This window comes from Gymnodraco acuticeps, unplaced genomic scaffold (assembly GCF_902827175.1).
Source record: "Gymnodraco acuticeps unplaced genomic scaffold, fGymAcu1.1, whole genome shotgun sequence".
In the NCBI taxonomy this organism is placed as follows: Eukaryota; Metazoa; Chordata; class Actinopteri; order Perciformes; family Bathydraconidae; genus Gymnodraco; species Gymnodraco acuticeps.
In genome coordinates, this window is record NW_022990042.1 from 478,869 (window position 1) to 490,555 (window position 11,687).

The window sequence follows — 11,687 nt, forward strand, 5'->3', positions numbered from 1 at the left end:
ATATGTATAGTGCAATATTATTTATGAACACTGGGTGGCGGGGTTTAGCTGCACCGGGTGTATATAAGGAGGTCATAGGTGACAGGAGAGGTGTGGACACAGGAGGAAGAGAGCATACCGATTCCACCAGCCCGGCAGATGCTCATCACAACAATTAGAAACTGTACAATTAACCCTGGTATGTAAAGCTGAATAAACAACATTATAAACTACAACAAAGGACCGGAAATCATCTGTTTGTATCTGCGTCTGGATCACTCTTCAGCCATTCTGTGAAAGTAACGGCAAAAATATCTAGGACATAGGAGAAGGAAATTGCCATTACACAACCATTTCCACTCTATTTTCCTAATCTTACTATCTGTTCTAGTGTTAAATGTCATCTAAACACAATTCATGTCTTCTAATGGTTTTACCGTATCCCTAAACATTGCTTTCACCCACTGTAATATGTTTACTCCAATTAACTCTTTCAGGAAACCATTTTCTTCTATAAATTGAAATACCTACATGTTTCAAGCACCACATATTTCACACACTATAAAAGAACGTCCTCATATTTTCTCCATCACTTTAATTATCTCTGTTATTTAGAACATAAGTAACTTTTGTGACTGGACATATCTGCAATGTCGCCACTATCTGCTGTGGAATTTTGTTGATAGAGTTTGTACGTACAAAGCTGTACTTGTGGGTTAGTAGCCTGTTTCTACTGTAATCATTTTCAATAATTGTGCTCAGGTCACCGGTCGGTTGTCCATAAACTTAACAGGGGGTGTTTCTGGTACAGACTAAAACATGGATCCAGTGTATTTGGAGATTCCCCTAATCTGTAAATCCCCATCACTTACATATCCTGATCACTTAAACCCAACTCATCATTTGATACAAGAACTGCATATAGGGGGGGTGAATCATCTTGATTGTAACCGCCTCACCTTTGGGAACGAGTATTTCTAACTCCTCCTCTTGTTGCTCAGCTGATCTTTTGGCTCTGGGGATAAGTGAAAGTCTCTGAAACACAGCTGGAGTTTTGTTAGTGATGTGGGCATTCTTTATGAGTGGACTAATGGATCCATGTCTTACTTGATATTGTACTCCCCATCCAACCAGAAAGGTGCCAAGTGTAATGAGCACAATCAACAATGCTATTCTGACTCTTATCCCTAGGGGACGCCACAATTGCTTTGGCTTTGTTCTTGACATCATCTCTATTTTATCCGTGGTTGTGTCAGTTACAGAATTTAACTGATGAGTACTAAAATAACGTATACAAAAATGTGACTCTTTTTCAGGTGTAAAACTAAAAATAGGTTTTCACTTTAGTGTACAATCTATAAAATCTATAGACAATTCGTCTTTTGAGCTGTTTCTATCTTTATCTTATTTCTATTTATTGTTTTATTCCAGCTCTGCCAAATCAGTCCTAACTCCCAATAATGTTCTGGAAGTTGCCAGTGAAGGGTGACAATGTGTGAGGTGGTGTCAATTTGCTCCTTTTTCTTTACCTTTCAACCGGAGCGCGTGTGAAGTTCGTTACAACTTCTCACTGTTCCGTCCATCGGGGATCAGCCCTCTTTTGTGAACTTTCACCCTCACCCAATCACCTGGCCGAACAGGAGTCTCTTCTGGTGTCTCGTCTGGTATCCCTGTAGCTTTCCTAGCCTGTGTAGACAAAACTTGGATAATATTACTCAGAGTTCTGACATATTCATCACTTCTATTCATCTAATATATAAAACTGGACCACTCCCTCCTTGAAGAAGGCCCAAGCTTCGGCATACCTCTTGTTGTTATGAGACCTATTGTTAACTACATGTTATTATTTATTAACTACAACGTCACTGAAATCAACATATCTGTTTAATCATGACACTCCCTCCTTTGATCATAAAATGCTCAATTAATATTGCAATGATTACCCTATTCTGAACAGGACATGTAAAACCCATAACGTTGCATTAAATACATATAACTTCTCCGTGTACCCATAAGGCGTATACAAATATCGTATGATGTATGGCTTTCTGATGGTTTAAATGCATATTCACTAAAAATCTGCCATTAGCACAAAAAATAGTTTACTTGTTTCAATAATGGCTTTTGTCCTGGTATTATGCATCATTGTTGCTGCGAAAAACAATACCCCTGGTGTCGCTAATGCGTCTCAATAATTCTAGGATTAGAGGATTGGTTGTTACTGCTGAATTAACATATGATAAAATAATATTTCTCCAAACTAGAGGGAAAATACGAACTATTCTCACAGAGGGTGACATGCATGAAGGGCTGGTGCCCCTCACTCAAAATGAGATATTGCCTTACACACTACACTATAAATCAGTAAAGTTACTCAAGAATAAATAAATAAAAACGGATTCTTGAAACTGTTGTAAAAACCCTACAACTTCTTCATCCAAGCTCTCAATCAGTGTTATGTTATTTAATCTGCAGCTCATTGCCTTAAAACAGATACTTTAGACCGATTATAAAATGTTGTTTATGAGAAAAATGTAATCTGACTCCATAAATCACATAATTGTTCGACTAAAAAACTACACTTCCACTAACAATAAATGAAGTTCCCCTTTAAACACATCCCCGGTCTTCTGACGGGGTCTATCTATGTACTGGCTGGTAAATGTTGTGCCAGTCTCTGTCGCTCCGTCACTGTTCTCCCGCTAACAGTCACTCTCTAGTTCTGCTGGGTTCTTGTTGACTTCTTCACTGGTTTGAGACAAGCGACCCTATCGGAACACCTCCCTTTGTAGCCAGACTTCACCACAGCAGAATCAAGTTTCTGTTTTCAGGTCCCAACAGCTTCACGTCGGTTGTATCATCGCCCCTTGAACTGCAGTCGGTGTAAACAGGAGGACTTGGTAAGGATCCTCCGTGTGGTCGAGCACTAGGTTTCCGTCTTCATATTTTGGGTGGAAACCCCTCGTCTTGACCTCACTAGCTGTGTGGACACAATAGTTTTCTGTGTGGGGGAACAACATCACTTGTAATCTCTATCCTTCTCATAATTACAAAAATAGTCTGCTAAATGTTCTACTATGTTTTAATCTTCTACTACTCTGTGGATACTTTATGTGTAAATGCAATATGCTACTCACTATCTTTTAAATAACATTCAACCTCTCCCTCCTGTGGTGACAGATATGGCTCAATGTAGCTGGATTTCAAAATACCCTTGTGCCGAAGATGCATCACCTGGTGGTCTGACCCTCTGAGCTTCCTCGTTGTTGTGGTTGATACCAGGCTGTCAGTGGCATTTGGTTCATGTTTGGCACCCCTGTTCGTCTTTGACATCTCTGGGACCCCCTGCCTCCGTCGACATCATGGAAACCTCCCCTGGGGTAACTGCATGGAGGGCCGTTGTTTGGTGCAATGTTCTGCGGACACTCTCTGGACCAATGTGACATCTGTCCACATCTGAAGCAACCACCATTCTGGACACCTCTTCCTCTGCCTCTTCCTTTTCATCGGAAACATCCTCCTCTTTGTTGATTCTGTATCTGATTGTCTGGCACTTCCTGAGCTTGAACTGTTGGCGGTGTCTGCACTACGGTCTCTGTTAGTATGGCCTTCTCTGGTTCTATGGCCATCTCTGATGTAGCTGCCATTTGCCTTGCCACTTTCTTGTTTTTATTAGTTTCGGTATCTTCCTCAGCTATTTGTATCTTCAAGAGTCTCAGTTGTAGTGCTTCCATTTCTGTCTTTTACTTGGAAAGGTTAAAGCATCTGATCTGATTTTTACCCTTTCCTTGATATCTGCAGTTGAGCCTGACTCTGCGTCTGGTCTCAACTTAGTTTCTTTCGGAAACATGCTCTCTTCCTATTCGAATGAATATTATTAAGTTATCAAAGATTTAAACACTAATCCTCCGACTAGCACCTTCGTTCCTGATAAATAATATCCTATGTCATCCGAACTTAACTTTAAATCTGGGTTCTTTTTTTAAAATTGTTTTTGAAGTTAAAGTTGTTTTGTTTTTTTCAAGTTTAATATTTTTTTTTAAATTAGGATTTAATTTGTTTATTAAACAATTCATAAAGTAAGTTAAAAGATTAAAAAAAATGCACATTTTAAAATCAGAAATGTTAAAAATAAAAATTGTACAGTGTATGGTTTTGACTTTTGAAATATGAAAATAGAAATCTGGTGAAAATCTAAATCTAGTGTGTACTGTGTATGGGAAGTGTATGGTTTTATGCAAATATCATAACTTGTGTTAGCTTCAATACATTTGTGTTTGAATATTCTACAGTCTTGTTGGAAAGACTATTATGTAAAGTTTCATGTGTTCATGTATAACACTCAAAATTAAGCTTCAGAATGTTATAGTATCTTTCCCTAGAGGCGTTTCCTCTATCTGTGTAATAATTCTATATTACCAGCAGAGTGCGCCGTTGTAATTTCAAACTCAATCCACTAGGGATAGCTGTTGCAAAACTGACCTATTTAACAAGAAGAAGCTTATTTTCCTTAAAAATATCTTAAAAATGGGAAGAAAATTACACTATGGTTTAACAGCACAGCACATAACCGCCAAAACACATTTGCAAAAAGGAATATTTCAAAAACCGCCAATACACACTTGCAAGCAGGAAAACTTCCAAACTCAGATTTGGTTTATAGGAAATACAATACTTCCCTACAAATACCAAACTTCCAACGGTAAGATAACCTGACTATTTTCTAGTTCCAACTCTGCCAAGAAATATGATTTGTCCTTCTCAAGATGGAGTGCCTAGCCTCATGTGAGTGGTACTGGGTGTATTAAAACAGAGTACTTTCAATTAGCATTTCACGAAATGGCGACTGCCGTGTGTCTGTTAATCAAGATGTGATGTAAACAAGATGGCACCCGTTTATTTCAAACTCTGACCTGTGGACAAAGAGATTTGAAAGTAGACTATGTGGCTCTCAGAGAGGAGTTTAAACAATGGTGGGGTGATCTTTAAACAAACTGTAACAAAGGAAACCACTGGTGTGGTATTCTAAAACCTGAAATACAAGCCAAAACAACACTTAGTTTAAAATAATAACATTTCTATCTAGTTTACTATGAAAAATGGGCTTTATCTTATTGATATCATCACTTAAAGAGCCTGTGACAGCCACCCAACAACTGTTGTGCAATGAAATATTGGGCTACTAGTAATCTCGAACCGTCAGTTTAAAAAAGAAAAAGCGATACCGTTCCGATAAATATCAATAATTTCGAGGTTTTGGGGGAAGCCGGAAGTGAAATGAATGCGGGAACGCTTCACTGTGCGGCGTGAGATCCAAACACGGACAAAGTGTGTTGTCATATGTAAGAATGGTTCGACGATGCGTTGTGTCTGGGTGTTCCAATACAGCAAATGACGAACTAAACATCAGCATCCATAGCTTTCCCACAGATGTCAAGCATCAGCGCACATGGGAGAAAAACGTGCAGAACACAACGCTTTCTGCCCGATGATTTTGAGGAAGGGCCTATATTGATGGTTGGAAGTGGGATAGATGTAACGCGAAAACGGATTCTGAAGCCGTCAGCAGTGCCTACTCTCTTTCCCACGCCGTCGCAAATCCGTCAAGGCACCGGAGACTTTGCCACCGCCACCCCCCCAGCAAAACGCCACAGAAGTGCCTACTTCGACAAACGAGAGAAAACTCAGGTAAAAACAAATACTTTGGCCGCGATTCAGTTTAGCAATCGTGTAACTTGAATAATTCCTGATGTAATAATTGTAATGTAAATGTCACCCTTGTGCTTGTAGGTTTTGGATTCTCTCCTAAAGCCACGGTTGACAGCTGATGGTGCATCAGCTGCACATACTTCAACTGCATGCAGTGATGCATCAGATAATCCCATGCAAGAGACGCCAGGCACTATGACCTCTGCTTGCCAAACTGATCCAGTAAAGGAGAAGAAAAAGCCAAAGAGGAGCAAAGGGGTTCAAACTAAGCCGCGAGAAAAGACAACAGGTCAGTTATTATTATCAGTCATTATCAGTTACAAAATTAAGTGCATATGTTGTCTCTGCATTGTACAATCCCTCTGCACTATGATGCCTCATCGAGAACCAAGTTATATTCATTCTGTTCCTGTCCCTCTATTATAATACCACCTACATTATATGATTTTCTTGGTGCAGGCAAGGTCTTATAATGGAGGGACCACTCACCAGTGTAATCCAATTATGCATATACATATATACTACAAAGCATATAAAGTTTATAAATCAAAGGAAGATGAATTTGGCAATGCATATGATTTATGTATTAAATACCGAGTCAAAATAATGGTTTTGGGAGGGAGGGGGTATGTAGATGATAACATAATTCAATAACAACATTTCCATCTCATAAAATCATACATGTACATGTATCACAGCATGTGAAGTTTCAATTTATATTGAACTATTAGGCGAAATATATGTGGACCCTGGCAAATAAGCCTAAAATGCAAGTGGCTTCATTTTCCAAAATAAGTCACACTCTAGTACTTTCCATATAATCTGCACATGCTTGTATTGCTGTAAACTGGACTGTCTATTACCTTCTTGCAAAATATTACTGGTATGGTTTGATGATTGGTTTTTCATATCATAATTCATATTTGGAAATCTCTTTTCAGGGACTCCAATAGAGAGGAAGCTGTTCCAAGACACTGGCAGTCAATGCAACATAATTCCCACCGCAAAGAAAGAGGTATCACCTCCACCATTATCATCATCATCATCATCATCATCATCATCATCATCTCCATCTCCACCTTCATCACCAGGATATCATCCACCTTCGTCACCTGACCTTTCATCATCAGAAGATGACTACCAGAAGAACAGTGAGCCGGATATGGATGAGCCTGTCACACCCATCCACAAGGAGAAGAAGTTTATTGTCTTCATGACTTGCCTCACGAGGTTGCTCAGCTGGTGCCACTGCCCCGACTGTGGTTCAGTTGACATTTCCACATGCCACAATGTCATTGGCTCACTCCTAGTCATTACGTTGTCATATGCATCTTGCTTCAAGAAAGTGACATGGAACAGCCAACCCTACATCGGCAGCACACCAGCGGGCAACATTCTCTAGTCCACTTCAATTTTGTTGGCAGGTGTCACTGCAGGAAAGGTTCTGCGGGTTATGAGAACCATGGCATTGGCGACCATATCTTCACGGACGTATTTCCGGCACCAGAGAAGTGTTTTGTTGCCAGTTGTCCAGCGAGTATGGAACATGAGACAGACATTCTTGCTTGGCACATTTCAGGCAGAGGGAAGAGACCTGGTCCTTGGAGGTGATGGCCGGGCTGATAGCCCGGGACATTGTGCAAAGTTTGGGAGTTACACCATGTTGGAGCTGCATGCCAATGTAGTAATAGATATTCAGCTAGTCCAGGTGGGTTACCGGTATCTGAAGAAGTTTATGAGCAGGGTTGAAATCAATTGACTGATATATTTTGTATATGCAAAACACTGATATTAAGTGTATTTTTTAAATATCTATTATTACATTTGTTGACATTTTTGCAAATAAATAGTGTAAAGGAATATTTTAGTCTTGTTAAAGTTTATAGAATTTAGTGACTTGTCCTCGGGAATCTGTTTCTGGTTAAAGTGTTTTCCTCCTCACTGAAATGTGATCCTGCGCGTAATACTCAGGAGGACAGATCAAGAGGTCCTTTGACTTACTGTGTGGGTGAGGGGTTTGGGGCACTTAAGGAGGGGCAATATATGCAGTCTTTGTCCTTGGTGTCTGGTAATGATTAGGGGAAAGGGCGGGCTGTTTAGACCCCTCCTTTAAAAGATATATAGAGATGTTTCTGTCTTTGGTGTTTAGAGTTTGCTGGTATCTTACATGAGAATTGTGATATACTGTGATCTCTCCGGCCGTACGAATCCTCAATAAATATCAGTGTATTGACTAAGGCGAATCCAGTTTCCCTCATTTCATGATTGGCTCAACATTGCTGCAAAGAAGTTTTTACTTCACAATTAGCTAATGGTGTGGCCAACTCAAACCAGCTGCATTGGACATATGGACAAAATAGATATAGAATAAAACCACAGCTAGGTTTGCATAATTGTTTTTCTCGTGGTTTCCAATGATTCTATTTACAAAATGTCTAGGTGCTGTAATCCACAAATTAGTTTTAAATAATACAATTGTATATAACAATTTCATAATGAATTAAAATATATTAACTTAGGACAATAATTATTTAAAATTATTTAGTTTGGATTATTACATATTAAACCTGTTATATATTACATTTACTGCAGGTCTAAGTGTAGTTATATTTGCATTGTATACATTTGTCTAATACCTATGTATCTGTTTTCTGCTGTTTTAGAGCAATGAATGTGGTGGTAGCTACCATATGGAGAAAACTGGGTTGGAGCGCTCCCTGGCTCATCTTGAGCGGCAGGGACTTGCAGTTGGCACGATGGTCACCGACCGACACCGGCAAATAGTCAAGTGGCTCAGAGAGACCTACCCCCACATTGAGCACCTCTATGATATCTGGCATGTAGCAAAAGGTTTGTGTCAGCATTTGACATTTGACTAAGTGACATATACCTCGCTTGAGTAAACATTTCTTAGTATGTTTAGCACTTGGCTCTCTGAGCTCTCTTATATGTGATGGAATTCTTAACACACAGATATGATATAAATGTAGACACATGTAGGATTATAAATGCAATCATGTAATTGTTTTGTGGCTTGGTTATGTATTTGTAAAATAGATAAATATTTACTTTCTACATTGTATTTGCAGATACTGAACCTGATAAGTAGTGTAGTCTATACAGCTGTGCTAAGTTTATGAACATATTGATGTCCTTTAGATTTAAACTATTTATTTAATGCAAACATCTGTTTGTGCCTCTATATATTTCTAGGATTTTCCAAAAAACTGCTTGCGGTGTCAGGTGCTTCGCCAATGGATAAAGAGTGTGAGCAACCATATGTACTGGTGTGCGGTGTCGACCCCTTCTGGTCAAGGAGCCCAGATTGTTGCAAAATGGGAGTCGGTTGTGTCTCATGTAGAACATACACACAGGCCATGGAGACCTATTCCCGTCATGCATCCATGGCAGGCTGCAGGGGAGGGAGTCCCACAAGAAATGGCTGGAACCATGTGAGTGTTTTTTTCTCCCAAATGTAATATATAATTAGCATATACTATATACAAATCCTGAACTGTAAATATACATGGCTACACATTTTAAGTTACTGATAATGGATCAATATAATCAGTTGCCAGTAATCAGCAACAATTCTTTGTGCAGTCCCAAAACAGAAATTTTAGGGACCAAAGAAAATAAATATGAGGGATTTGTTTCTGTTAGGTTATATAATATAGGATCAAAGGTATCCAAAATGGCAAACAGTCGTATTAAAACAGGTTGTTGTATTTAAATACAACCTCATCATTTTGCAGTGGTATGTAAATATGATATATGCAAGTTTCCATAGGGTACATTTTTTAAAATCTTTTTCAGCATCCAAGGCAGCAGTCAAATTGGAGACGCTGGTGTGCAACAAAACCCTGTGTAACGACATTTTGAAGCTATCTGGGGGCTCCCAAACATCAGCAGTGGAGCCTCCTTATCCAGTTTGCGCCGAAGATGTATGTCTTCTCTTACACAGGAATGCTTTGTCGGTAAGTTTATCACCATTGATCCGGCTTGCAGTGTTTTAAAAATAACCATGAGGTCTAGCAATAATACATATTTTATATGAAGTAGCCCTTGAGAAACTTAATTGACAATAGGCTGGATTGAAATGAAATATCAAAGTATTTTGCAAATGTATGTTAAATTCTGTTTCAAAAGTAACACAGGTACACATGCTTATAACAATTGTAAAAAAAAATCAGGAAGCCCCCCCCCTCCCAGTTTGTATGAATCCCAGTAATAAACAAATATTAAGACATAATTATGCTCCAATTCTTATTGCAGGATACTGATTGCAGCCCTCCACTTCAATGAAAATGCCAACCGGGTGCAAGGCGTGACAAAGACTGGGGAAGCCATGTATAGCATCAAGTACCCAAAGGGTAGAAAGGGAGCAGCAGTGCTTCGCAGAGTGTTGGAAAGCAGAGATGGGGACTCGAGTCTGTGACTCGGACTCGAGTCGCACTTAAGTCGCACACACAGAGACTTCAGACTTGACTTGGACTCCTGCTCAAAAGACTTCGGACTCGACTTGGACTCGTGTTTTGGGACTCGTGAACAATCATTGTGTTTTCTATTTTTGGCGTATTAAAGGTGGGGTAGGTAAGTTTGAGAAACCGTCTCGAGATCGCTAGAATTTGAAAATACACAACCGGAGAAAATCTGCCACTTCCTCACAGAGCCCCTCCTCCAACACACACGAACGCGCACATGACCAATGAGGGCACGAGATAAGTTTGTGCCCCGATGGGAGGCTGACAGGCAGGTAGGCCATCCAGTTATTTTAGCCGGGCCGGCTATCGGGATGTTAAGAGCATTCCATGGAATATAACAAAAAGTGTATCTCGAGCCGGTCTCTCAAACTTACCTACCCCACCTTTAACATTAACATTAACATCATGGTAACACCATGGCGACCGGCGGCACACCTGCAGCTGTACCGCTTGTAATTAGGTTCAACTATAAAAACTTCTAACAAAACGCCGGCGGCACCAACAAAAGGAGCGCACACTGCAAAGTCTGCAATATTAAAATCAAGGATGCTGGTGCAACAACGTCAAATGTCATCAGGCACTTGAAAACTCACCCGGAGAGGTCAGTCACATTAACGCATATGGACGGTTAGCAAACATGTTTAGCTCAGCATCAGCTATGTAATGTTAACTTAGCTTGCTACTAGCTTTGTAACTGAATATTTGAAAAGATGAGTGAATGTTTGCTTGTCACACTTGTTTGCGTTGAGTGGCGTTGACATCCAACTCTTGACATGACAAAAAAAAGGTCGGTAACGTTAATCATTACGTTCCGCTGCCACCATCTACTGGCTAACGTTAAACGTAGAAAAATACATAGTTACATACATAAATACATCTGTCGGTTTATAGGCAGGTTACAGGTTTATTGTTGACCACGTAACGTTAATGTTACAGGTTTATCAGGTTACCATTACACTGGGTTTGAGTGAGAGGATAGAGGAATATGTTTATTTATAGTAGACTTAAAAGATGTCATTAGAGACCCAGTGTAATTAAACAATACGGTTGCAGAGGTCACATTTTAACATTTTTGCCCACTGGCCAAATGGCTAGCCTAGTGAATGTTGAAATTGTACCAGCCACTCAATAGATTGCCATTGTTATTTTTGGCTGGTGCGTGCAACATACAGTCCCAGCCACTTGCATGATTTACCAGCATTTGGCTGGTAAATGGTGTTAATGGTAGATATCTCTTTTGGAACAGGTCATGTTTTAATATCACCAGTTCAGTATATTTCAGATAATATTGCAGCAATAGTTTTTTAGTTGCAAATGGCGCAGAACAAATGTTTACTTTTAAGTACTTTTAACACAGTTTCCCTTCGGGGGATTAATAAAGTATTTGTGATACTGATTTCTGATTCTGAAGTGTTTTGCTTATAAGTTGTTTGCATTTAGCTAAAGTGTGATGTTTTTCCTCATATTGCATTGCAATAGCCTGTTTAAAGTGATCATATAACAAACAACTAATCA

At 39.5% G+C, this 11,687-nt stretch overlaps 1 protein-coding gene across 2 annotated transcripts; it reads left to right on the top strand.

Annotated features, from left to right (window-relative positions):
- The first annotated feature begins 1,568 nt into the window (after positions 1 to 1,568).
- Positions 1,569 to 10,258, top strand: LOC117545477 (putative protein TPRXL). 2 transcript variants are annotated; one of them, XM_034215263.1, is made up of 7 exons: positions 1,569 to 5,667; positions 5,770 to 5,977; positions 6,630 to 7,396; positions 8,352 to 8,538; positions 8,902 to 9,140; positions 9,505 to 9,665; positions 9,964 to 10,258. In XM_034215263.1, exons 1-3 carry the CDS (start codon positions 5,410 to 5,412, stop codon positions 7,088 to 7,090), a joined length of 927 nt encoding a protein of 308 aa, XP_034071154.1. In that variant the 5' UTR covers positions 1,569 to 5,409; the 3' UTR covers positions 7,091 to 7,396; positions 8,352 to 8,538; positions 8,902 to 9,140; positions 9,505 to 9,665; positions 9,964 to 10,258. The 2 variants fall into 2 exon arrangements, with proteins under 2 accessions (XP_034071154.1, XP_034071153.1); XM_034215262.1 differs by having other exon boundaries at positions 6,630 to 8,538.
- The last annotated feature ends 1,429 nt before the right edge of the window (positions 10,259 to 11,687 follow it).

Coding starts and splice junctions, on each gene's coding strand:
- LOC117545477 (XM_034215262.1), top strand. CDS start 5,410: ATGTCAAGCATCAGCGCACATGGGAGAAAAACGTGCAGAACACAACGC. Junction 5,668..5,769: donor ACAAACGAGAGAAAACTCAG/GTAAAAACAAAT, acceptor TTGTGCTTGTAG/GTTTTGGATTCTCTCCTAAA. Junction 5,978..6,629: donor GCCGCGAGAAAAGACAACAG/GTCAGTTATTAT, acceptor ATCTCTTTTCAG/GGACTCCAATAGAGAGGAAG.